At 47.5% G+C, this 26,622-nt stretch overlaps 1 protein-coding gene across 4 annotated transcripts in view; it reads right to left on the bottom strand.

Moving 5' to 3' along the window:
* Window positions 1-26,622, bottom strand: part of LOC138431368 (polyprenol dehydrogenase) — a 222,766-nt gene that overhangs the window by 119,242 nt on the left and 76,902 nt on the right. For all 4 annotated transcript variants that reach the window (XM_070289533.1, XM_070289534.1, XM_070289535.1 and 1 more), the window contains exon 4: window positions 400-501. In XM_070289533.1, the coding sequence (XP_070145634.1) occupies window positions 400-501 (102 nt within the window). The remainder of the gene's footprint in view (window positions 1-399; window positions 502-26,622) is intronic.

Genomic DNA, 26,622 nt, shown 5'->3' on the forward strand with positions numbered 1-26,622 from the left:
GACCTCTGTTGGCAAAAACATCTATGGTTTACTTGCAGGAAAATTAGTTTACGATGTTGCTTTTTTTCTGTAAACACCACGAACCAGCCATAATTATACATACAGCCCTCCTGAGCCTCCCCCCACCACATACCATTCCACCCTCTAGATCATGAGCCTCTTACTCAGAGTGAAGAACTGGAGGCATGCCACTCAGTCACGAAAAGGGATGAAACGGACTCACTGTAGGGATGTGGACAGACCTAGAGTCTGTTACACAGAGTAAAAGGAGTCTGAAGGAGTGAAATAAACATCATATGTGAACACATTATATATGGGCTCTATAAAAACGGTGCTGATGAAGCTATTTCAGGGAAGAGTCAGAGGTGCAGACGCGAAGTACAGCCTTGCATCACTCACCGTTATTCACCAGGACGTGGAGGGGCAGCTTCTTCATTTTGAATGTCTGGACGAACTCCCGGATAGACCTCATGGACGCCAGGTCGCAATACAGAAACTCCACTGGAGGAAGACAAAGAAGCGAGGTGAGCTTTCAATGCACCGCACGCGCTACAGTCCATCAGCGTTCACTCGGAAGGGACATGTTAGGACACTCTTGAGTACAGACAGAGGAAGCTGTGTGTGCCAAGTCACCCGGCCCATGAGAACAAGGGAGGGCGCGTTTCCAATGCTTTCCCTAAAACAAGAAAATAACAAAGGGAGCGTGCGTAAGGGGCGGGCGTAGTCCAGGATCAGTTACTCAGCACGGTCACCATCCTGCGAATCGTGGGTGGCCCCTCCCCGGAAGACACACTGGGAAGGTGAGGATGCATTTGGAAAGTCGAAGTGTTAGTCGCTCAGTCGTGTCCTGCTCTTTGCGACCCCGTGGACTGTAGCCCCCCAGGCTTCCTCGGTCCATGGGGATTCTCCCGGAGACCCCGGTTCGATGCCTGGGTCCGGAAGATCCCCTGGAGAAAGGAATATCAACCCACTCCAGTATTCTTGCCTGGAGAATCCCCATGGACAGAGAACCCTGGTGAGCTACAGTCCATGGGGTCACAAAGAGCAGGATACATCTCCTGCATTGCAGGCAGACTCTTTACTGTATGCATTTAGAAATTTAAAAAGAATAAATAAAAATCAATCGTTGTTGTATGTCGGCTGAGCCCAGGGGTTTAAAAAAAAAAAAGCAACATTAGGCACTTACCTTTTACATGTTTCTTTTTAACATTTTTTTAAAATGTGGGCCATCTTTTAAAGCCTTTAATGACTTTGTTACAATACTGTTTCGGTTTTATGCTTCTGGCTTTTTGGCCAAGAGGCCCGTGGGCTCTTACCTCCTCAACCAGGGATGAAACCCATACCTCCTGCATTGGAAAGCAGAAGTCCCTTGCATGTTTCTTAAATGCATTTTTTGTTGTTGTTAATTTTTTTGCTCTTTTGATTCTGTTCTCAATGGCAGCAGGCTGTGGCAGATTGGGGAAGATGGAGCTTTGCCGCAGGGAGTTGGGAATTTCTGCTCTAGAAGTCGGTGCCATCTGCACAGGAATTCCCAACACGCTGTTCTAATTTCCCCCTGAAACACTCCCAAGAATGTTTAAAAAAAAAAAAAGAGGGAAACCCACACGATTGCTAATAACTACAACCAATGGTGAAAAAAGGATGCGTGGACCCACACACTCAGCTTCCAGTCCTGTCCAACTCTCTGCGACCCCATGGACTGCGGCCCGCCAGGCTCCTCCGTCCATGGGATTCTCCAGGCAAGAGTACTGGAGCGCGGTGCCAAGCCCTCCCCAGGGGGATCTTTCCTGACTCGGGGATCGAACTCAAGTCTCCTGAGTCTGCTGCCCCTGGCAGGCAGGTTCTTTACCACTAGCGCCCCGTGGGAAGCCCCAAAAGGACCATAATTGACAAGCAACACGGGGGCTGACGCTTCGTGTTGAGAGCATTGCCTTTTGAGCGGGTCACTGCCTCTTGCTTTCTTTCTATCCACTGGTTTGAATTTTTTCATTTTTTATAGCTGTGCCGCACAGCTTGCAAGATCTTAGTTCCTCACCCAGGAATGGAAGGAGAGCCCTGGCAGTGAACGCGCTAAGTCCTAACCACTGGACCCCAGAAATTAGCCCAGTCTCGTCATCAGCACCAGTTTCCACGTCCACTCAGGAGCTACCCCTGTCTCTCACCTCTACAACAGCATCAGTGGAAGCGGGGGGTGATACTGCATGGGGGATCTGTTGTTCAGCCGCTCAGTCGTGTCCAACTCTTTGCGACCCCACAGGCTGCAGCACGCCAGGCCTCCCTGTCCTTCACTGTCTCCCGGAGCTTGCTTGTACTCACGTCCATCGAGTCGCCATCCAACCATCTCATCCTCTGCCGTCCCCTTCTCCTCCCGCCTTCAATCCTTCCCAGCAGTGGGGCCTTTTCCAGTGAGGAAAAGGAGCCCCTAAATCAAGTCCTGCTGCTGGGGAGGGCAGACTGCCCCTCGCAGACCAGACTGCGTGAAGAGCTCCATCTTTGAGAAGAGCGTCGCAGAAGACACAGTGTGACCCCTGCCTCCCGTCCAGCAGAGGCACCAGGACTGACCACGGGGGGGGGGGCTAGGCACTCACGTGTGTTAGGGGTTCACCTCACATGCAACTAGGGGCTGCGTATCTACAACAGCGCACACGGTGAGAGGGGCTGCAGTAGCTGACCCGGCAGGGCTCTTCGCAGGGAGGAGGAGACAACGGGTACCAGGGAAACAAGATTTCTGCCTTCTGTTTGGTTGAAAGTGAAAGTGAACTTGCTCTGTTGTGTCCGACTCTCTGCGACCCTGTGGACTGTAGCCCACCAGGCTCCTCTGTCCATGGGGATTCTCCAGGCAAGGAGACTGGAGTGGGTTGCCATTTCCTTCTCCAATTATTTATTTCGTTACCGTGGGTCTTACTTGCGGCATGCAGGATCTTTCAGTTGCGGGCATGGGGCATGTACCTCCCCGACCAGGGACTGAACCTGAGCCTCCTGCATTGGACGCTCAGAGTCTTAACCACTGGACCACCAGGAAGCCCCGTAGCTGACATTTTTCACTTGACCTGGGGCGCCATTAACCTACCCTTTCATTTCTAGCTACATGATTATAGAGAAATGGAGGCTGCCGTGCTCTGAGAATATTCAGGGCACCCCTAGGGAACAAGAAACAGAACACGTGTCTCGCAGGCGACTGGAACACAAAAGGTATACCAGTTGTCCGGGTAGCAAAAAAGCCGGAAACTCAGATAACAGGTAGGGGGTGAAGTTGGAAAGAGTTCAGAGTTAAGCCAAGGGTCTGATCCTGCTGCAGGAAAGAGTGAGACTGACAAGCTGCTGGTCATGATACAAAACCAAGATGGTAGCCTCCCACTGGGAGACCATGTTGAGGGCAGGGAATAGGAGGATTCTTCTGTATGGTAGTGACGGAGTTTTTTTTAAGGCAGGGATTAAAACTTAAAAGGCTGAAAAGCGGCAGGCTAACAAGGAAACACCAGGCAGGGCTGGCCCTTTTGAGACAAGGAGGAGGTGATTCAGGGCTAAAATTTCCATGGGACAACGCGGATCGTTACCTGTGGGTGCAGTGTTCAGGCAACGCGCAGGTGTGATACAGACGGAGAGAACACGTGTGTGGACAGCCACGTGGAGAGTGCAGGTGGGAAAAATTTGCGAGATTCGGACTGACATGTATACACTATTGATACTCTGTGTGAGGTAGGTAGGAAATGAGCACCTACCGTATACCTCAGGGGACTCTGCTCAATGCTCTCTAGTGACCTAAATGGGAAGGGAAGCCAACAAGGGACGCTATGTGTATACATATGGCTGACTCACCTCGCTGCACAGCAGAAGCTCGCAGAACATCGTGAAGCAACTATATCCCAACAAAGATTAATAAAAAATGTTGGAGCTACGATGATGGTTATAGTTAAGCAGCGAAATCCTCCGCTGCCATTTCTTCATCAGAAGATTTCGAACAACACAACATTACAGCCTCTTTGTCAAAACCCATTAGAAACGCAGGAAGAGGTGGGCAGAAACAAAACTGTTCTGGGAGAACGCCATGTATATCTTTGAGCATCTGAGGAATCGACAGACGAAAAAAAAAAAAAAAAACTCAAAAAACAAGGACCCAGAGAAGACTGTGGATGATACATCTGACAAGATCGGGAATGCAAATTAACAAACAGAGACGCATCTATGATAGGAAGAAGATTTTAAAATGATAGGTGTGTACTTCTAACCGAATGAATAATAGGCTAAATTTACAAGTAAAATAGGAACATCTCAAGGAAATGAGTACTTTAATCGAGAAAAGGACTGACTGATACGATCTAATCAAGCACATTAGGACTAATCAGACCAACAAATATGGGATAAATTTTAAAAAATTCATGAAGGAAAGACACTCAGAAAACACAGGGGAGGGTGTCAGATGGTATTTGATCAAATCCTTTCCTATTTTCAAAAACCAGACAACCTCGCCTCTAAACTGACCGACTTAGAATGCAGCGGGTGGAGGGGAGCCTGAATTGATTCTCTTGACGACGCGTGCATCTTTCTGATACAAAAAGCTGCCAAGAAATGGCATCAGAAGATTTCACCGCTGCTCAGTGGTTAAGACTTTACCTTCCAATGCAAAAGGGGCAGGTTCGATCCTTGCTTGGGGAGCCAAGATCCCATATGCCTTGCGACCAAAAACACGGAAACATAAAACAGAAGGAGTATTGTAACAAACTCAATAAAGCCTTTAAAAATGTGGGGGAGGGAAGAGACTGGGAAAAAAAAAAAGAAAACTAAACCACCACAATGGGAAGAGAGAGTTCACATTACTAACTACAGACGAAAAAACAAAACCGTGAATGAAAAGGCAAATTAAAATGTTTCCACTGGGATAAAAAGAACAGTGCAAACTGCAAGCAGCGACCTCATGGACTGTAGCCCACCAGGCTCCTCTGTCCAGGGGATTCTCCAGGCAAGAACACGGGGGTGGGTTTCCATGCCCTCCTCCAGGGCATCTTCCTGACCCAGGGATCGAACGTGGGTCTCCTGAGTCTCCTGCGTTGGCAGGCAGGTTCTTTACCACGGAGCCACCTGGGAAAACCCCTCTTACGCCGTCCCTCTGTGCCCACCTGAGCCTCAAGCTTATCCCTATCAAGCAAAGAGCGGGTCGTCAGAATCACACTGACCCCTGGCTGCAGAGAGATATGGTCAGGACACACGCGTCGACCTCCAGGAAAGTTCACTTCTCTAAGGCTCCCACTTCCTCACCCCCACCACAGAGCCATCTCAGGAAGACGTCACAGTAAAGCTCAAGCCCTAGAACCTCAAGCATAAAACCACGACCACCACCACCCAAATGGCAGCCCACGCCAGTGTCCTTGCCTGGAGAACCCCAAGAACAGGGGAGCCTGGAGGGCTACAGTCCATGGGGTCACAGAGAGTCAAACACGACTCATCAACTCAACAACCACCACCACCCAAAAGGCCAACAGTACAGGTTAAAAAAAAACCTTTGTAAAAGTGGCTAACATCTGTGCAGCTTTCAGATTACAGACCATTCCAATGTTTCTGACCCCCAAGTGTATTTGGCAGATGAAATTAAAACGAGAACATTCTCGACTGACGCTAACGGACCCCAAGGCACGTAACAGATGTCCCCAAAGCACTTCACAAGTAAAGAGAAAACACTGATATTGGACTGACTCAGAAGGCAGCCAGTTAGAAGGCAATCTGACTCATGCTTGGAAACAGTGATTTTTAAAGAGCTTTAAAAGCAATTCCTACTCCCAGGAGGTAAATGGTTCTCCTGGGGATCTTATTTACTTCTTCCATCTACAAGGCAGGGCGAAAAGAAGCTTCCGCCCAGCCCAGATGATCAGAGCCCCTAATTAGTGTAGGTTTAATCTGTTCCCCCCAACTGTGTATGGATGACAACACCCAGATGAAGTCAGCACGGCCCCGCCGTCAACCCCGGGTGAGCGTGCATACGGAACCACGGGAGAAATGCAAATTTAACTGCCTTGACGTATCACCTCGCACCTGTCAGAACGGCTATGCTCAAAAAGGTAACACAGAGGAAACGCGGGAAGGGGGGTGGAGAGAAGGGAGGCCTCCTACACTGTGGGTGGGATACACAAGGGCACATTCACTACAGAGAACAGGACGGAGGTTCCGTGAGAAGCTGAAAATAGAGAGACCCCAATGGCCCTGTCATCCCACTCCTGGGTGTCTACCCAGAGAAAACGCAAAGGGAAAGGTGCACCCCAAAGCCCTTTGCAGCACTGTCCACAATAGCCAGGGTGAAACAACCCATCGTCAGATGAACGCGCAAAGAACATGGGGGACATAAGTAAAAGGGGATGCTGCTACTGTTTACTCACTGCTGCTGCTGCTGAGTCGCTTCAGTCGTGTCTGACTCTGTGCGACCCCACAGACGGCAGCCCACCAGGCTCCCCCGTCCCTGGGGTTCTCCAGGCTGGGGAACCTGGCAACACTGGAGTGGGTTCCATTTCCTTCTCCAATGCATGACAGTGAAAAGTGAAAGTGAAGTCGCTCAGTTGTGCCTGACTGTGTGCGACCCCATGGACTGCAGCCCACCAGGCTCCTCCGTCCCTGGGGTTCTCCAGGCAAGAGCACTGGAGTGGGGTGCCATTGCCTTCTCCAATGCATGAAAGTGAAAAGTGAAAAGCGAAAGTGCAGTCGCTCAGTCGTGTCTGACTCCCAGCAACCCCATGGACTGCAGCCTGCCAGGCGCCTCCGTCCATGGGGTTCTCCAGGCAAGAACACGGGAGTGGGGTGCCATTGCCTTCTCCGTTTACTCACTAAGCTGTGTCTGACTTTAGTGACCCTATGAACTCTAGCCCGCCAGGCTATTCTATGCATGGGATTCTCCAGGCCAGAATACTAGAGTGGGTTGCCATTTCATACTCCAGGGGATCTTCTCAACCCAGGGATCCAACCCGCATCTTTTGCATGGGCAGGCAGACTCTTATCACTGAGCCACCTGGGAAGCCAGCGGTGGAATATTACACAGCCATGAAAAGAATGAAATCATGCCGGTTGCAACAGCAGGATGGACCCAGACATGATCATAGTAAGACAGACAGACAGACAGACAAATAACATATGATATCATTTATATGTGGTATCTGGGTTTTTTTTTAATATACAAATGAACTTATTTTCAATACAGAAAGAGACTCACAGATACGGGAGACAAACTTATGTTTACCAAAGGAGAAAGTGGAGATGGGATAAACTGGGAATTCGGGATGTACCCGTGCACACTAATATTGTTCAGTAGCTAAGTCGTGTCCGACTCTTTGCGACCCCGTGGACTGCAGCCTGCCAGGCCTCCCTGTCCATCACCAACTCCCGGAGCCTGCTCAAACTCATGTCCATTGACTCAGTGATGCCATCCGACCATCTCACCCTCTGTCGTCCCCTTCTCCTCCTGCCTGCATTCAAGAATCCCGTGAACAATATATATCGTCCTCTAAATTAAATATACTGGATAACCAACAAGGACTTATTGGATAGCACAGGAAACTCCACTCAACAGGCTGTGATAACCGACTTGGGAAAAGACTGGAATGAAGCCCTCTAAATAGCTCAGTATTTATAAGAATGCTTTGGGCATCGAGCAGAGCTGTACAATGCCGTGCCTTCAGAAACAGTGTCTATGGTCCACCACAGCTGCACTTGTAGACACTTCTCAGGCGGATCTCCTAAAAACTGGAGCTGGCATCGACTCAATAAAAGGTTTTCATGTTTCTACATTACCCCAGAACAGGAACTGGAGAAGGAAATGGCAACCCACTCTGGTATTCTTGCCTGGAGAATGCCAGGGACAGAGGAGCCTGGGGGGCTGCAGTCCATGGGGTCGCAGAGAGCCGGACACGACTGAGCGAGAAACACACAAGAGCAGGGAGGTTTCTGGTTTGGTTTGTCTCCGGCTACATGCGTCCCGCCAGTAACAGACAGGAGACACCCAAGGTGTGTGGTACTCACTGTCCTTTTTTTTGATTTTTTAAAAAATTTTTATTGGGGTATAGTTGATTTACAATGCTGTTGTTCCATTTTTTTTTAATATAACTTTATATTTTGTCCATGCCGCGTGGCTTGCAGAAGTTTAGTTATCTGACCAGGGATAAAACCCAAGCACCTGCAGTGGAAGCGCAGATTTTTAACAACTGGACCGCCCGGGAAGTCTGTCCATTCTATTGTAAAGAACATTTGTTTTCAAATAAAAAAGGAAGCCAGGAAGGCAGACAGGGAAGACAGGAGACAGGAGATAGGAGAGGGGAATGTGTCTTTATTGTGTTTTTACTGCGAACAGGGACCCCCTGAGTTTGGATTAATACAGAAGAATTCTTTTCACCTGCTCACATTTTGATGATGGCAATTGTGGAGGAGGGTGCCAGTGTTTTCTGTCTGTTCATTCACCTTGATTTTGTTTTATCAAATAAACTAGTAAAAAAGAAATTACTTTTTTTTTTGAGACAGCCTTGTGAGTCTCCTCTTTTCCTCTGTGAATGTTGTCAAATGAAAAAGACAATGAACGCGATCAGTAAATGAGAAATCTCAAAGCCGCCTCCGTGAGGGAGGGCTCCCAAAGCTGCGATCCAGAAGGTGCCCCCTCCCCCAACAGTGATTGCTGAGGGCCGGGAGGACGCCAGAATCAGACATCTATCTCTCCTTAAGGTGAACAACGAAATGAGTTTGACCCCAGACAACCGAGGTGCATTTGAAAGGAGTGAATTCAGTGAGCCCAGAGGCTTGCATCCTCCCCTACTACAATGCTCAGTTCCTTCCCGGATATCTGATCTTTACTGTTCAGACCGCCTGCTCCCTTTGTTGCAAACTTGTATACAGCCTGACTCCCCCTCCCGCCTCCTTGGAGCAGATTTCTCAGAGCTACTGAGATGCTGTTCCCAGGCTCGGCGTCCTCAACATGCCCACCCAGTAAGACACCTCTCTGCTTTCAGGCGGTGACTGTACTTTCTTTCATCGACGATCTGATTTGGTTTGCATATGTTGAAGTGTCCCTGCGGCTCTGGCGTGAATCCAGCGTGGCAGTGGTGTACCATCTTTTTGATGTGTTCTTGGATTCAGTGTGCCAGTATCTGGTTGAGAATTTTTGCATCTATACTCATCGAAAATATAGGTTTGATGGGAAAAGACCCTGATGCTGGGAAAGACAGAAGGCAGGAGGAGAAGGGGACGGCAGAGGATGAGATGGTCGGATGGCATCACCGACTCAATGGACTTGAGTTTGAGCAGGCTCCGGGAGTTGGTGATGGACAGGGAGGCCTGGTGTGCTGCAGTCCATGGGGCTGCAAAGAGTCAGATACAACTGAGCAACTGAAAAATAACAACAGTATTCATCAAAGATGTTAGCCTGCAATTTTCCCTTCTGGCAGTATCTCAAGACTTTTCCTGGGCTCCAAAATCACTGCAGACTGTAACCGTAGCCATGGTACTAAGGGACGCTTGCTCCTTGGAAGGAAAGCTGTGACAAACCTAGACAGCATATTGAAAAGCAGAGACACCACTTTGGTAACTAAGGTCGATCTAGTCAAGGCTATGCTTTTTCCAGTGGTCATGTATGGATGTGAGAGTCGGACCATAAAGAAAGCTGAGCACCGAAGAACTGATGCTTTTGAACTGTGGTGTGGGAGAAGACTCTTGAGAGTCCCTTGGACTGCAAGGAGATCCAACCAGTCCATCCTAAAGGAAATCAGCCCTGACTATTGACTGGAAGGACTGATGCTGAAGCTGAAACTCCAATCCTTTGGCCATCTGATGCCAAGAACTGACTCACTGGAAAAGACCCTGATGCTGGGAAAGACTTAAGGTGGGAGGAGAAGGGGATGATAGAGGATGAGATGGCTGGATGGCATCACTGACTGGACGGACATGAGTTTGAGTAAACTCTGGGAGTTGCTGATGGACAGGGAGGCCTGGCGTGCTGCAGTCCATGGGGTCACAAAGAGTTGGGCATGACTGAGCAACTGAAAAGCAACAAGACCATTTCTTGAAGGAGGTGAACACACTTCTTGTCTCTTCAGCCTGTATGTGTCTCGTGGAGGGAAAGAAGGGAACGCCCCCGCTTTCTCCTGCTCCAACCCCACCCCCACCGCCAGGCACCCCAGTCCTCATTGGATGCCTCCCCCCACCTCCGTGAGCAGAGCCTGAAGCTGCAATCACGACCGAGGTCTCAGCATCCTCTTGGTAATGACTAGCATCTTCCTGGGGATGTCAGAGTGATTTTCTGCACCATTTCCCTCCCGCGGTCGTAAAGAACACATTACGGATTTGGCAGAACCTGTTCATCAAGGCTGTTAAACCTCCCCAAAGAACAAGCAGCATCAGGACGGAAAAATGTGCTTTCATTTTCTCTGGATGTCTGCCGTTCTCCTTTTAAGCAGACTTTAAAAAAAACAAAAAAAAAACAAAAAAAAAAGGGTCCGGCTCTTTGCGACCGCACTGTCCATAGAATTCTCCAGGCCAGAATACTGGAGTGGGAAGCCTTTCGCTTCTCCAGGGACATTTTCCAAGCCCAGGGATCAAACCCAGGTCTCCCGCATTGCAGGTGGATTCTTTACCAGCTGAGCCACCAGGGAAGCCCTTTAATTAATTATTTTAATTGGAGGATAATTACAATATTCGAACATTGGATTTTGTTTTTTTTTTTAAGGCAGACAGTTGCCCTCCACAAGTCTTTCATTGCTCTCACTGTTTGGGGGGTTGTTTTTTTTTTAAGAGACAGTTTCCATCTGCATAACACCACGGAGACATGCCCACAGGTGACAGGCAAGTCGGGACATACGGTGACACAGACATGGTTCCGTAAACAAGGCCTCCAGTGCTGGGCCACACGGAACACAGTCCTGTCATCCAGGCGTGCTTACTAAAGGAAGCCTTGTTTTCTTCTCCTCGGAGATTAAGACAGAAAGAAGACAGCGCATCAGTGAGACCGAACCCTTTCTTACGACCGAGTCACAAACACTCGACGCTTCCCAGGTGGCTCAGATGATAAAGATCTGCCTGCCAAGTCAGGAGACCCTGGGGTTCCCTGGGTCAGGAAGAGGGAGGAGGAAATGGCAACCCACTCCAGCATTCGGCCTGGAGAATCCCACGGACAGAGGAGCCTGGTGGGGCTAGGACTCAAAGAGCCAGACGTGACTTAAGACACAACTTTGTTGACTTGAACGATAACAACCACCACCAACACTTGAAAAAGTAAAAGATAGAGATTATTTTGTTAGAGTAATGAATTTCCTTTTTTTTTTTTTTTGGCCTAGAAGTGTGTGGGAGTTTAGTTCTCCAACCAGCGGGGATCAAACCCATGCCGTTGGCCCTGGGAGCAAGGAGTCTTAACCCCTGGACCTCCAGGGAAGTTCCCGACTTATAAGTATTTGAAAAGCAAAAACAGAGCTGAGATGGTTGGATGGCATTACTGATTCCGTGGACATGAGTTTGAGCAAGCTCCAGGAGTTGGTGATGGACAGGGAGGCCTGGCGCACTGCAGTCCATGGGGTTACAAAGAGTCAGACACGAGTGAATGGAATTGAAAAGCAAAATATATATATATTTCAGGACATTCATTGAAATAGAAAAGATATATATATATATATATTTATATCAGGATATTCAAAGAACTCCATGACTGGCCTAGAGACTCCAGAAGGACTTCAACTTTAGACTCCAGGAGGGCTAAGACCTCCAGCCCAGGGACCTTCTGGCATGTACTCATTAGCCATAAACGGTGGTCCCTCGGAGGTCCACGAGATCCAGGGGAGGTGTGCACTCCCACAGTGGCTGGAGGGGGTAAACTGGCCTCCTAGCCTGAGGACACCAAATACCTAGGGTCGCACCAGCATCAACATAACAGCAACGAAGACGTCCCGGGGGGTCCAGTGGCTAAGACTCCCCACTCCCAGTGCAGGGGGCCTGGGTTCCATCCCTGGTCAGGGAACTAGATCACATTAGAGTTGGCATGCTGAAATGAAACCTCCCATGTGCTTCAGTGAAGATCCAGCCCAGCCAAATAAGTAAATATTTTTTTTAAAAAAGCATAAAGAAAGAGAGCAGGACAGAAGAGACAGACATTACAGATGTCGACAAAGTTGGCCAAGCAAATGGGCAGATTCCGTCTGCTCTGACGCAGACAATCGTCCCGACGGGGTGTGGGGGTGGGACCCCTGCTTCGGTCCCCCCAGCCGCCGAGGGCAGCTCTGGTCCCACTAACACTCTTGTCGGCCCCCACCCTACTTCTTCCATCCTATGGAGTCTCATGTGCGTCTATAGATTCCTCTGCAGAAGTCAGGGACTGACTGCTGTCAGCTCTGAGCTGGGGTTCTACAAGCACTTGTGTGTCTGAAGGCGTACCCCTGATGCGGCCGTGGAGAGCGGTGTAGTCCACAGGCAGCTACTCCTCTGCCGTCTCGTTCCTCCCTCGAGCAGATTCCCTCTGCTGGCAGAAAACTCCACCAGGATCTCTCTGATTTGGGCGTTTCTTGCCCCGTGAGGCATTGACCAACCTTTGTTTTGAATTTCCATTTCAAGCATTCATCTAGCAAAACACCTCGAAAATGGAGCTACCATCTTACTCCAGACCAACAAAACGAACCAAAAAAGAAGAAAAGAAAAAGAGGTCACCTTATTTATTTCTTCTTCTCAAATGCAACCAACATCACGCAGTAACCTGGAAAAAAAAATGTTCTCTTGAGACTTCCCTGGCGGTCCAGTGGTTAGGACTGGACTTTCCAATGCAGGGAATAGGAGGTTCAGTCCCAGGGCAGGGAGTTAAGATCCCACCTGCCTCATGGCCAAAAATAATAATAATAATCAAGACACAAAACAGAAGCAATATTGGAACAAATTCAATAACAACTTTAAAAGTGGTCCAGATTCTACCAAAAATTTAGAGAGGAGCCAACACCTACCCTACTCAAACTCTTCCAGAAAATTGCAGAGGAAGGTAAACTTCCAAACTCATTCTATGAGGCCCCCATCACCCTAATACCAAAACCTGACAAAGATGCCACAAAAAAAGAAAACTACAGGCCAATATCACTGATGAACATAGATGTAAAGATCCTTAACAAAATTCTACCAATCAGAATCCAACAACACATTAAAAAGATCATACAGCATGACCAAGTGGGCTTTATCCCAGGGATGCAAGGATTCTTCAATATCCGCAAATCAATCAATGTAATTCACCACATTAACAAATTGAAAAATAAAAGCCATATGATTATCTCAATAGATGCAGAGAAAGCCTTTGACAAAATTCAACATCCATTTATGATAAAGACTCTCCAGAAAGCAGGAATAGAAGGAACATACCTCAACATAATAAAAGCTATATATGACAAACCCACAGCAAACATTATCCTCAAGGGTGAAAAATTGAAAGCATTTCCCCTAAAGTCAGGAACAAGACAAGGGTGCCCACTTTCACCGCTACTATTCAACACAGTTCTGGAAGTTTTGGCCACAGCAATCAGAGCAGAAAAAGAAATAAAAGGAATCCAGATTGGAAAAGAATAAGTAAAACTCTCACTGTTTGCAGATGACATGATCCTCTACACAGAAAACCCTAAAGACTCCACCAGAAAATTGCTAGAGCTAATCAATGAATATAGTAAAGTTGCAGGATATAAAATCAACACACAGAAATCGCTTGCATTCCTATACACTAATAATGAGAAAGTAGAAAAAGAAATTAAGGAAACGAATTCCATTCACCATTGCAACGAAAAGAATAAAATACTTAGGAATATATCTATCTAAAGAAACTAAAGACCTATATATAAAAAACTATAAAACACTGATGAAAGAAATCAAAGAGGACATTAATAGATGGCGAAACATACCATGTTCATGGATTGGAAGAATCAATATAGTGAAAATGGGTATACTACCCAAAGCAATCTACCGATTCAATGCAATCCCTATCAAGCTACCAGCGGTATTTTTCACAGAGCTAGAACAAATAATTTCACAATTTGTATGGAAATACAAAAAACCTCGAATAGCCAAAGCAATCTTGAGAAAGAAGAATGGAACTGGAGGAATCAACCTGCCTGACTTCAGGCTCTACTACAAAGCCACAGTCATCAAGACAGTATGGTACTGGCACAAAGACAGAAATATAGATCAATGGAACAAAATAGAAAGCCCAGAGATAAATCTACACACCTATGGACACCTTATCTTCAACAAAGGAGGCAAGAATATACAATGGAGTAAAGACAATCTCTTTAACAAGTGGTGCTGGGAAAACTTGATCAACCACTTGTAAAAGAGTGAAACTGGAACACTTTCTAACACCATACACAAAAATAAACTCAAAATGGATTAAAGATCTAAATGTAAGACCAGAAACTATAAAACTCCTAGAGGAGAACATAGGCAAAACACTCTCCGACATAAATCACAGCAGGATCCTCTATGATCCACCTCCCAGAATTCTGGAAATAAAAGCAAAACTAAACAAATGGGACCTAATTAAACTTAAAAGCTTCTGCACAACAAAGGAAACTATAAGCAAGGTGAAAAGACAGACTTCGGAATGGGAGATAATAATAGCAAATGAAGCAACTGACAAACAACAAATCTCAAAAATATACAAGCAACTCATGCAGCTCAATTCCAGAAAAATAAATGACCCAATCAAAAAATGGGCCAAAGAACTAAATAGACATTTCTCTAAAGAAGACATATGGATGGCTAACAAACACATGAAAAGATGCTCAACATCACTCATCATCAGAGCAATGCAAATCAAAACCACAATGAGGTACCATTTCACACCAGTCAGAATGGCTACGATCCAAAAGTCTACAAGCAATAAATGCTGGAGAGGGTGTGGAGAAAAGGGACCCCTCCTACACTGTTGGTGAGAATGCAAACTAGTACAGCCACTATGGAGAACAGTGTGGAGATTCCTTAAAAAAACGGAAACAGAACTGCCTTATGACCCAGCAATTCCACTGCTGGGCATACACACTGAGGAAACTAGAATTGAAACAGACACGTGTACCCCAGTGTTCATCACAGCACTGTTTATAATAGCCAGGACATGGAAACAACCTAGATGTCCATCAGCAGATGAATGGATAAGAAAGCTGTGGTACATATACACAATGGAGTATTACTCAGCCATCAAAAAGAATACATTTGAATCAGTTCTAATGAGGTGGATGAAGCTGGAGCCAATTCTACAGAGTGAAGTAAGCCAGAAAGAAAAATACCAATACAGTATACTAAAGCATATATATGGAATTTAGAAAGATGGTAATGATAATCCTGTTTTTGAGACAGCAAAAAAAGACACAGATGTATAGAACAGTCTTTTGGACTCTGTGGGAGAGGGAGAGGGTGGGATGACTTGGGAGAATGGCATTGAAACACGTATAATATCATATAAGAAATGAATCGCCAGTCTAGGTTCGATGCAGGATATAGGATGCTTGGGGCTAGTGCACTGAGATAACCCAGAGGGGTGGTATGGGGAGGGAGGGAGGAGGGCGGTTCAAGAGTGGGAACTTATGTACACCCGTGGTGGATTCATGTTGATGTATGGCAAAATCAATACAGTATTGTAAAGTGAAAAAAAAAAAAAGTGGTCCAGATCAAAAAAATATTCTTTAACCACATCAAAAAAAAAAAAAAAAAGAAGTGTTCTCTCATTTAGGGGAAAAAAAAAGTCTTCGTTTTTAGAAATTAATTTGCAATAAGTCCTTCTTTTATGAAAGTCCTCCCTGGTGGCTCAGATGGTAAAGAATTTGCCTGCAATGCAGGAGACACAAGTTCAGTCCCTGGGTTGGGAAGATCCCCTGGAGGAGGAAATCACAACCCACTCTAGAAAGGCATCTAGAAAGGTCTCAGTGCTAAATGTGAACCGTCATCACTTATCCATGTAGTCAAAGGTACGGTTTTTCCAGCAGTCAGGTATGGATGTGAGAGTTGGACTATAAAGAAAGCTGAGTGCTGAAGAATTGATGCTTTTGAACTGTGGTGTTGGAGAGGACTCTTGAGAGTCCCTTGGACTGCAAGGAGATCCAACCAGTCCTTCCTAAACAAGATCAGTCCTGAATATTCACTGGAAGGAGTGATGCTAAAGCTGAAACTCCAATCCTTTGACCACCCGATTCGAAGAACCGACTCATTGAAAAAGACCCTGATGCTGGGTAAGATTGAGGGTAGGAGGAGAAGGGGAGACAGACGATGAGATGGTTGGATGGCATCACCGACTCGATGGACATGAGTTTGAGCAAGCTCTGGGAGTTGGTGATGGACAGGGAAGCCTGGCGTGCTGCAGTCCATGGGGTCGTGAAGAGTCAGACAAAACTGAGCAACTGAACTGAACTGTATATATGAAATATATATACATATATATATTTCCATTCCATTTACTGAAGAAAAATGACAACATCCATCTACAAAAAAAAAAGACTAGTGCAAAAAATGTTCACAACAGCTTAAAAAGCCAAAGTGAAAGCTTTAATTGCTTAATTGTGTCCGACTCTTGTGACCCCATGGACTGTAGCCCACCAGGCTCCTCTGTCCATGGGATTCTCCGGACAAGGATACTGCAATGGGTGGCCATTTCCTCCTCCAAAGGATCTTCCCGACCCAGGGATGGAACCCATGTCTCCTGCATTAGCAGGAGGATTCTTTACCCGCTGAGCCACCTGGGAAGCTGCTGCCAGGTATTTATGGGGCCCCTTATCTAGGGCAGGAATTGTCCAAGGCACTGGGGTCCAGTTACCACCTGGGGGGTCACTCAGAGGCACCTTGGGCAACCTCGGATACTGCAGGACAATCAGCTACTCCGAGGACCACAGGCTCACGCTGAAGGCACTGAGGAATCCGGAAGAAAATTCACCGCCGGACTACTGGTGGACCACAGCACCCATGATGCCTTTGGGTCGCTCATCTCAAGAGCCATGTTGGTTTCCACCACAGCTCCCATGATGCCTTTGGGTCTCTCATCCCAAGCGCCATGTTGGTTTCCACCACAGCTCCCATGATGCCTTTGGGTCTCTCATCCCAAGCGCCATGTTGGTTTCCACCACAGCTCCCATGATGCCTTTCGGTCTCTCATTCCAAGCGCCATGTTGGTTTCCACCATAGCTCCCATGATGCCTTTGGGTCTCTCATTCCAAGCGCCATGTTGGTTTCCACCACAGCTCGCATGATGCCTTGGGGTCTCTCATCCCAAGCGCCATGTTGGTTTCTACCACAGCTCACATGATGCCTTTGGGTCTCTCATCCCAAGCGCCATGTTGGTTTCTACCCAGCTTCCCCAGTCAACAGACCTAAGGCAGACCTGAGACTCAAAGATGAACCCATGGCCAGCAAGACAGCGGTGGGGACAGTGAGGCTCGTGGAGTCCAGCTTAGACCACCGGCTGGGGATTACAAATGTGGGTGCCCGCCTTGGCTTGCCAGGGTCACCATCTGTTACCAGGATGGACAGGGAGATACACAGACCCACCCTGTTACCTTTGGAAAACCACTGGGTTGGCCGAGAAGTTCATTTGGGGTTTTCCATAAGATGTAAGTGAAGTAACTTTTTGGCAGACCCAATACTTTGAGCTTCCCTGGTGGCTACGTGGTAAAGAATCTCCCTATCAATGCAAGAGACACATATTCAATCCCTGGATCAGAAAGAACCCCTGGAGAAGGACATGGCTTTGAGTGTCCCGGCTACTGTTTGGATCATTGAAAAGAAGCCTGCCATGTGCCCAATCATTTGACACCATCGCCCTCTTGCCATGTGCCCAATCATTTGACACCATCGCCCTCTTGCCATGTGCCCAATCATTTGACACCATCGCCCTCTTGCCATGTGCCCAATCATTTGACACCATCGCCCTCTTGCCATGTGCCCAATCATTTGACACCATCGCCCTCTTGCCATGTGCCCAATCATTTGACACCATCGCCCTCTTGTTATATAAACAGTGGAGTGACACCAGTTCTTCACAGTTAACCGTTCTAGTGGCATAAACATGACCTTCGAATTCTAGACCCCAAGGAAGCTTCTTTTAGTGTGTGTGTGTGTGTGTGTGTGTGTGTGTGTGTGTTCTGGGGTGTCATTCTTATAACCCACTAAGCAAATGCTTCAGATTCACCTCATTAAAAATGTCCTTGGCCACGGGAATGGATAAAGATGTGGTAACACATATGCGATGGAGTACTACACAGCCATGGAAAAGGGTGAAACCAGGCCATTTGCAGCCACATGGATGGACCTAGAGACGATCGTGCTAAAGTCAACACGACGGAGAAAGACACATATCATATTATAGTTTACATGTGGACTTTATATGTAGATAAATATCACGTGATAAGTTATCCGTGGATATTTAAATATGGGATGTAAACGGTGACACAAATGGGCCTATCTATGAAACAGGAGACTCACAGTCACGCAGAACAGATTTGTGGCTGCCAAAATAGGGAGGTGGTGGGCAGAGGAGGGAGGGATTGGGAGTTTGGGGTTGTCAGAGGCAAATGATTATATACAGGATAGAAAAACACAAGAAACACTGAACAAGGAAATGTATTCAATAACCTGAGATAAACCATAATGGAAAAGAATGGGGAAAACAATGTGTGTGTGTGTGTATATCTATTTACATATGTATGTATGACTGAATCACTTTGCTGTACCCCAGAAATTAACACAACACTGCAAATGAACTGCAATTAAGCAAATAAAAGTAATTTTTAAAAATGTCCTTAGTAACCTATGGACCACACCAAAATCAGCTCACCATTTGCCGCCACAGACAGAACACACTTGTTGATGCCCATGACACATCCAATCAAAACAGACAGAAAAAGCAGAGCAAACTCAAGGGCAAGAGGCAGCGTCTATACAACCAGCGAAGAGGGTACCATTTTGCTTCCTGAAGTGTTGATCGGGAGGTCAACCAGAAAGGAGACAAGGAAAGCTTGGGTGTCACCTAGAGGAAGGGACATAGTCCGGGACATTCTAAATGTCTCCAGTGGGGGCTTCCCTGGCAGTCCAGTGCTTAGGACTCTGCCTTCCAATGCAGGTGGGTGTGGGTTCACTCCCTGATCAGGGAGTTAAGATCCTACACACCTTACAGCCAAGAACAAAACCAAACATAAAACAGTAACAGGGACTTGCCCGGTGGCCCAGTGGATAAGAATCTGCCTGCCAATGCAGGGGACGAGGGTTCCATCCCTGAGCTGGGAAGATCCCACATGCTGCGGAGCGGCTAAGCCCAAGTACCAGAACTACTGACCCCAAAGGACCTCAAGCTGATGACGGAGGAGACAGCGGGCACAGCAGATGGGAGGAGAGGCCTGAGAGATGCCCAGAAGTGGCCTTGCAGTCCACGCCTCTACCCTAGGTGGCTGGACCCCTTCGTCTCAGAAAGCCTTGGTTTTCTCACCTGTGAGATGGAGCTTAGGATCACACCTACCATCGGGATGTTGTCTGGATAAACCATGCGACGTTCTCAGCATCACATCCAACGTATGCTAAATACCCAGTCACCACTTCATTCACACAACAAAGGTCCATCTAGTCAAAGCTACGCTTCTTCTGGCCTGTCTCTTCCCTTCCTGACACGTTTCTCCAGAGCAGTTTTCCCTTCGCATCTTGGGTTTCTCATGACTTACTCACTCCCTGGGGCCCAAGATGCGAAGAGAAAACTGCTCTGGAGAAACGTGTCAGGAAGGGAAGAGACGGGCCAGAATGTGTGCAGTGATATTTTCCTAGAGCTTTTAAAAGTAGGTTTCTAATTGGCCAAATCAGACCTCAGCTGGGCGAGAGCGTGGGCAGATAACCCGCCCTGTGTCAGCCAGGATTCCGGGTAAACAGACCCCGCTAGACAGCTGGAGCTTCACACGTGAGCAGAGAAGACATGGCTGTACTGTGAATATGAGGCGCAAACTCTGTTGGCCTCCAGCTCCTCCTTTCTGGGACGTGACCACCAGCTGGTACCAGCCCACCTCAGTCCAGCCCCAAATCATCAGACTCCCAATTTCATACGGTGGCAAAAATACCTCAAGTTTTTTTCCTTCAAATTCTAGCCAGATTATTCAATAGGGGCTTCCCTGGAGGCTCAGACCATAAAGAAATCACCTGCAATGCAGGAGGTCAGGAAGATCCCCTGGAGGAGGAAATGGCAACCCACTCCAGTCTTCTTGCCTGGAGAATCCCATGGACAGAGGAGCCTGGCGGGCTACAGTCCATGGGGTCACAAAGAGTCAGACACGACTGAAGTGACTTAGCAGGCACACTTGTAGGGTTTTCTATTAACTCATCTTGCCACCGACTTCTTACCATCTGGAAGGGTGCCATACATCATTTTAAAGGCAAGTGTTTCCAGCAATATCTACCGACCTCATAACTCTTCTGCATTCAGTATTAATAGAGTCACTTAAATTGAACTGCATGAGATTAATAGGCTGGGGCTTCCCACATAGCTCAGTCAGTAAAGAAGTCACCTGCAACGCTGGCCTCTGCCTGCAGAGGAGGAGACCCGGGTTTGATCCCTGAGTCAGGAAGGTCCCCTGGAGGAGGAAATGGCAACCCACTCCAGTGTTCTTGCCTGGAGAATCCCATGGACAGAGAAGCCTGGCGGGCTGCAGTCCACGGGGTTGCAAAGAGTCGGGCACAACTCAGCAACTAAAAAACTAAACCCAGATTAATCGGCTATTGGGTACTTAGGGTCCCATTGCAAACCACGCCCACCAAAACGCACACCTCCTGACGTGAAGACCTCATAGCTCCTTCTATGCAAACACACAAAAGCAAAGTGCAGCCTCGCACTTAAACGAAGCCTTCATTAAGCATCCACAAGCTCACACACAAGCAGTAACATTCGGTTCTGAGAGACGAGGAGGGTTTTAATTATAGGTAATTTGATATAATTATCTTCAATTCACTACGTGCAAAGAAGCGTGCATGCTAAGTTGCTTTAGTCGTGTCTCAGTCTTCAAGACCCCAGGGACTGCAGCCCCCCAGGCTCCTCTGTCCATGGGATTCTCCCGGCAAGAACACGGGAGTGGGTTGCCATGCCCTCCTCCAGGGGATCTTTCCGACCCAGCGACTGAACAGGGATTGAACCCACGTCCCTTAAAGTCTCCTGCCTTGGAAGGTGGGTTCTTTTCCACTAGTGAAACCTGGGAAGCCTCAGAAGAGCCACGCAAAATCTACTTTTACGTTTTTTTAGAAACACAATTTTTAAAAAAATTCTGGAAGCGGAGGTTGGTATTCTTCCTGGAAGGAGTTTTATTCTATTTATTTATTTGTTTTGGCTGGGGGCCATGCGGAATCTTAGTTTCCTGACTGGGAATAGAGCCCATTCTGCCTGCATGGCAAGCACAGAGTCTTAACCACTGGACCACCAGGGAGAGCTTCCTTTTAATATGTTTTTAATTCTTTTGGCAAATCAAAGAGGACAGCTAGGTTTCCCAGGCAGCACACTGGTTTCCCCGGCAAAGGAGACGCACTATTTTAAGAGAGTCTAAAACAGACTGTGAGATGCTCAGGCATTGCGGTCTAGAGTCCTTGTGCCTTCAGCTGGAGATACTGACATTCAGTGACATTCAATGAGCTGGAAAGAAAAGCCTTGGCGTCACTTGGAAGTGGCAGCGTGACTCCCCCGCATGCATGTCTAATGAAGGTCTGGACAACGGCTGATGTTTTTCGCTCATGAATGCTTAACGTGTATGCGATGTTTCCCTAGGCTCAGGGAAACTCCCTCCTCCTTCAGAGGCAGGGAGGTGAAGGCCACGCAAGATTCCCTAGGCATGAGGCTCCAGCTTTCAACACGGACCAGGAGCGGGTTGTGCAGTGATGCTGACAATCAGCGGTGGCTTTCCAGGTCCTCGACAGACCCAATGGCAAGTGGACAATAATAAGCCACGGTCTAGGGACTCCCATGGTAGTGCAGAGGCTAAGACTCCAAGCTCTCATGGAGGGGGGTGCAGGTTCGCTCCCTGGTCAGGAAACTGGATCCCAAATGCTACAGCTAAGAGGTTGCATGCTGCAACAAAGACTCCACGACACCATCAGCACCCGTGAAGCCAAATTAAGTATTTCTTAAACTGAGCGACGGTTTACATAGACAAAACCACATGTCCCGTGGAGTTGGGCCAGGACGAACCCGCAGCCGTCTGAAAGGAGCCATCACGACTGCTCCGTGGGTGGCACAGTTGCACAGACCACAGCGGACCCTCAAACGGTCTGCATTTTGCTGCGACACCCAGAGCCCTGTCTGTGTTTACTGGGTCAGTCGTGTCCGACTCTTTGTGACCCCAAGGCTGTATAGCGCACCAGGAGGATTCTCCACGCAAGAATACCACAGTGCCCTTCTCCAGGGGATCTTCCCAACCCAGGGATCAAACCTGGATCTCCTGCATTGCAGGCAGATGCTTTACCATCTGAGCCCCCAGGGAAGCCCTGTCTACAAGCATGCATTTATTCAGCTACTTATGTTCTTGCCAGGGTCGGGAACATCCCCTGGAGAAGGGAAAGGCTACCCACTCCAGTATTCTGGCCTAGAGAATCCCATGGACTGTATAATCCATGGGGTCACAAAGAGTCGGACACGACTGAACGACTTTCTTTTTTTTTTTTTTTAAGTTTTTTACTTTTTAAATTTTAAAATCTTTAATTCTTACATGCGTTCCCAAACATGAACCCCCCTCCCACCTCTCTCCCCATAACATCTCTGTGGGTCATCCCCATGCACCAGCCCCAAGCATGCTGTATGAACGACTTTCATTTCTTGCTTCCCTGGTGGCTCAGACAGTAAAGAATCTGCCTGCAATGCAGGAGACCCGGGTTCGATCTCTGGGTCTGGGAAGAGCCCCTGAAGGAGGGCATGGCAACCCACTCCAGTATTCTGGCCTGGAGAATTCCAAGGACAGAGGAGGTTGGTGGGCTACAGTCCACAGGGGCTCAAACAGTCAGACACGACTGAGTGACTAAGTCACATAAGACAGTGAAACTAAAAGTTAGTTGCTCGGTCGTGTCTGACTCTTTGCGATCCCATGGACTGTAGCCCACCAGGCTCCTCTGTCCATGGGATTCTCCAGGCACGAATACTGGAGTGTGTTGCCATTTCCTTCTCCAGGGAATCTTCCCGACCCAGGGATCGAAACCATGTCTCCTGCATTGGCAGGCAGATTCGTTACCAATTGAGCCACCAGGCAAGCCCCATTAGTTAAGTACACTTCAGTTTCCAACAAATGGTTAAAAAAATTAAGATAGTGAGTATCCCCAAAGAAATGAACTGCAGAAGAGAAGAATGGAAAACTGGGAAAGATTCGGTGTAACAGGAAAAGTCCCGTGACACAGACTCAAATACGCCATAAGAAGAGCTACTACAGGCTGTAAACATTATTTTTAAAGCCCCATCCATCTAGCAACCACGTCCCGGTGAAACGATTGTGCGTTGAAAAGAGGCTGAGTTTTCCAAGCATCCATGGAGCAGGCGGCAGGCCATCTCACAAAGGGAAAATCAAATACGGACGAGACGCCGCTTCCCCACTGGTAGGTTTCAGTGAAGAGAGAAGCAACATCAACAAGGGTCTTGAATCACCAGCGTTTCCACGAATACTTGAAGACCCAGGTGGCAGATCATGCAGGCAGGAGAGCAAGAGATAGCGTCAAATAACTTCAGGAATCAGGAAATAAAAACGGGTCAGTGTTTGTTTCCCAGAAAATGTAATGAGACATGTGGCTCAACCTCCCTGGGACTCCCAGGCCAACCAAAAAAAAACACAAAAACTCAGCCTCACTAGATGATTAAGAGGAATCAATCACAGTGCATAAAATGAAAAAGCTTTAAAGACTCTGCCTGCAATGCTGGAGAGCTGGGTTTGATCCCTAGGTGAGGAAGAGCCCCTGGAGCAGGGCATGGCAACCCACTCCTGTATTCTTGTCTGGAGAATCCCGTGGACAGAAGAGCCTGGGGGGCTACAGTCCTGAGGGTCGCAAGGAATCAGACAGGACTGAACACTCAACACTACTCCATCTCTTTATTTCCGTCTTACAACATGCTTGTTGAAGAAACAGGGTCTTTTTCCCTCATATAACTCTGCAGTCTGAGTGTATACCTTTGACATCTATTAGGTGTTATATATTAGACTCTCCCATGGTCTTTGGAACTGCAGTGTTGGAGAAGACTCTTGAGAGTCCCTTGGATTGCAAGGAGATCAAACCAGTGAATTCTAAAGGAAATCAATATTCACTGGAAGGACTGATGCTAAAGCTCCAATTCTACCTGATGCAAAGAGCTGACTCACTGCATAAGGCCCTGATGCTGGGAAAGATTGAGGGCAGGAGGAGAAGGGGACGACAGAGGATGAGATGGTTGGGTGGCATCACCGACTCAATGGACATGAGTCTGAGTAAACTCCAGGAGTTGGTGATGGACAGGGAGGCCTGTGGTCCACGGAGTCGCATATGAGTTAGCAACTTAGCACACAGCGCAGAGCCGTTATACTCCAATTAAAATAAATTTTAAACAAGAAATATCTATAGTCAGAAATACCAGGCTCCATGGCTTGTCCATGAGAAGGACGGAGCTGAAATCTGGGGATGGGTTTAGTGATTATAACAAGACCAGTGATTAAAACCCCTCCCCGCCGAGTTCCACTTGGTAGAAGAAAGTCTATCTTCTGTTGGTGCAAACGCATGACTTAGAAGAGACCCTTTTCATACACATTTTAAGAGAAGCTTTCAGAAGACCGCTAGAGATGCTAACAGAGGTAATTATGACGGCTGAAGATACGCACGCACTGCAGAATCTGCTAGTGTCGACGAAGCTCTTACAAAGACCCAAATCTGTGTTATATCAAGGACTTTAAAAAACATTTCCATTTCTACTGAATTCTCAATGAGGGACAAAAACTGCCGAAATCTCAACAGGGATCTGGAGATATCAGTCGCTAGATCGCGTCCAATTCTCTGCGAACCCATGGACTGTAGCCCACCAGGCTCCTCTGTCCATGGGATTCTCCAGGCAAGAAGACCGGAGTGGGTTGCCATGCCCTCCTCCAGGGGGATCTTCCCGACCCAGGGATGGAACCCACGTCTCCTGTACTGGCAGGAAGATCCTTTACCGTCTGAGCCCCACGGGACGCCCAAAGGAGGAGGTGGCCTTGGGGATACCCCACACGCTGCACCCTTCTTCTCGGTAGCATCCCGGGCTCACTCCTGAGCAGATCAGAGGACGGTTCCTGAACCAGCAAGACGAGCTGGGATTCCTACTTTTGAATGATGGGACGACGAGAACCATTTTCGTCAAACACGCCAGCTCTAATCAGGATGCTGGACGTGGTCAACCGGCAGCAAAGCACTTCATTTTCTTCCCTCCAAAACTAAATTACAAGGTGGGACGGCATTTTTGTGAATCTCGGATTCATAACACGGGCTCCAGTTCGCCATGCTTCCTGGGACCCCATATCCCAGAGGGCGGGGTTACAGGAGTGCAGATAATGGGGGTCATTCCAGCATATTCTCTTTTTTTAAAATTTTTTATTGAAGGATAATTGCCTTACAGAATTTTGCTGTTTTCTGTCAAACCTCAACATGAATCAGCCATAGGTATACATATATCCCCTCTCTTTTGAAACTCCCTCCCGTCTCCCTCCCCATCCCACCCCTCTAAGTTGACACAGAGCCCCTGTTTGAGTTTCCCAAGCCATACAGCAAATTCCCCTTGGCTCTCTATTTTACATTTGGTAATAGAAGTTTCTATGTTACTCTCTCCATACTTCTCACCCTCTCCTCCCCTCTCCTCAGGCCCATAAGTCTGTTCTCTATGTCTGTTTCTCCACTGGTGCCCTGGAAATAGATTCTTCAGTACCATTTTTCTAGATTCCATAGAGATGTGTTAGAATACGGTATGTATCTTTCTCTTTCTGACTCACTTCACTCTGTATGATAGGTTCTAGGTTCATTAGCCTCACGAGAACTGACTCAAAGGCATTCCTTTTCCTGGCTGAGGAATATTCCACTGTGTATATGACCACAACTTCTCTATCCATTCCTCTGTCGATGGACGTCTAGGTTGCGTCCATGTTCTAGCTACTGTAAATAGTGCTGCAACGAACAATGGGATACGTGTGTCTCTTCCAATTTTTGTTTCCTCGGGGTATACGCCTAGGAGTGGGACTGCTGGGGCACACGGTGGTTTTATTCCTAGTGTTTCAAGGAATCTCCATACCGTCTTCCATAGTGGCTATATGAATTGACATTTCCACCCACAGTGCAAGAGCATTCCCCTTTTCTCCACACCCCTGGCATATTCTTGATGCCCTTTGGGAAAGAGCTTAAGAATACATGCTGTGGTGCTTTGCTTGTATCAGCATGAATTTCCGAAATCCATCCCCAGAGTCAAAACTGGAAAAGTTAGGGGTAGACAGGGGAAGGGTGTGTGGAAGGAAGGACTTGGAAAAGACCCAAGAGGGAACATATGCTTCCGAAGAATTGATGCCTCTGAACTGTGGTGTTGGGGAAAACTCTTGACAGTCCCTTGGACAGCAAGGAGATCCAACCAGTGAATCCTAAAGGAAATCAGTCCTGAATATTCACTGGCAGTACTGATGCTGAAGCTGA

This window comes from Ovis canadensis, chromosome Y (assembly GCF_042477335.2).
Source record: "Ovis canadensis isolate MfBH-ARS-UI-01 breed Bighorn chromosome Y, ARS-UI_OviCan_v2, whole genome shotgun sequence".
NCBI lineage: Eukaryota > Metazoa > Chordata > Mammalia > Artiodactyla > Bovidae > Ovis > Ovis canadensis.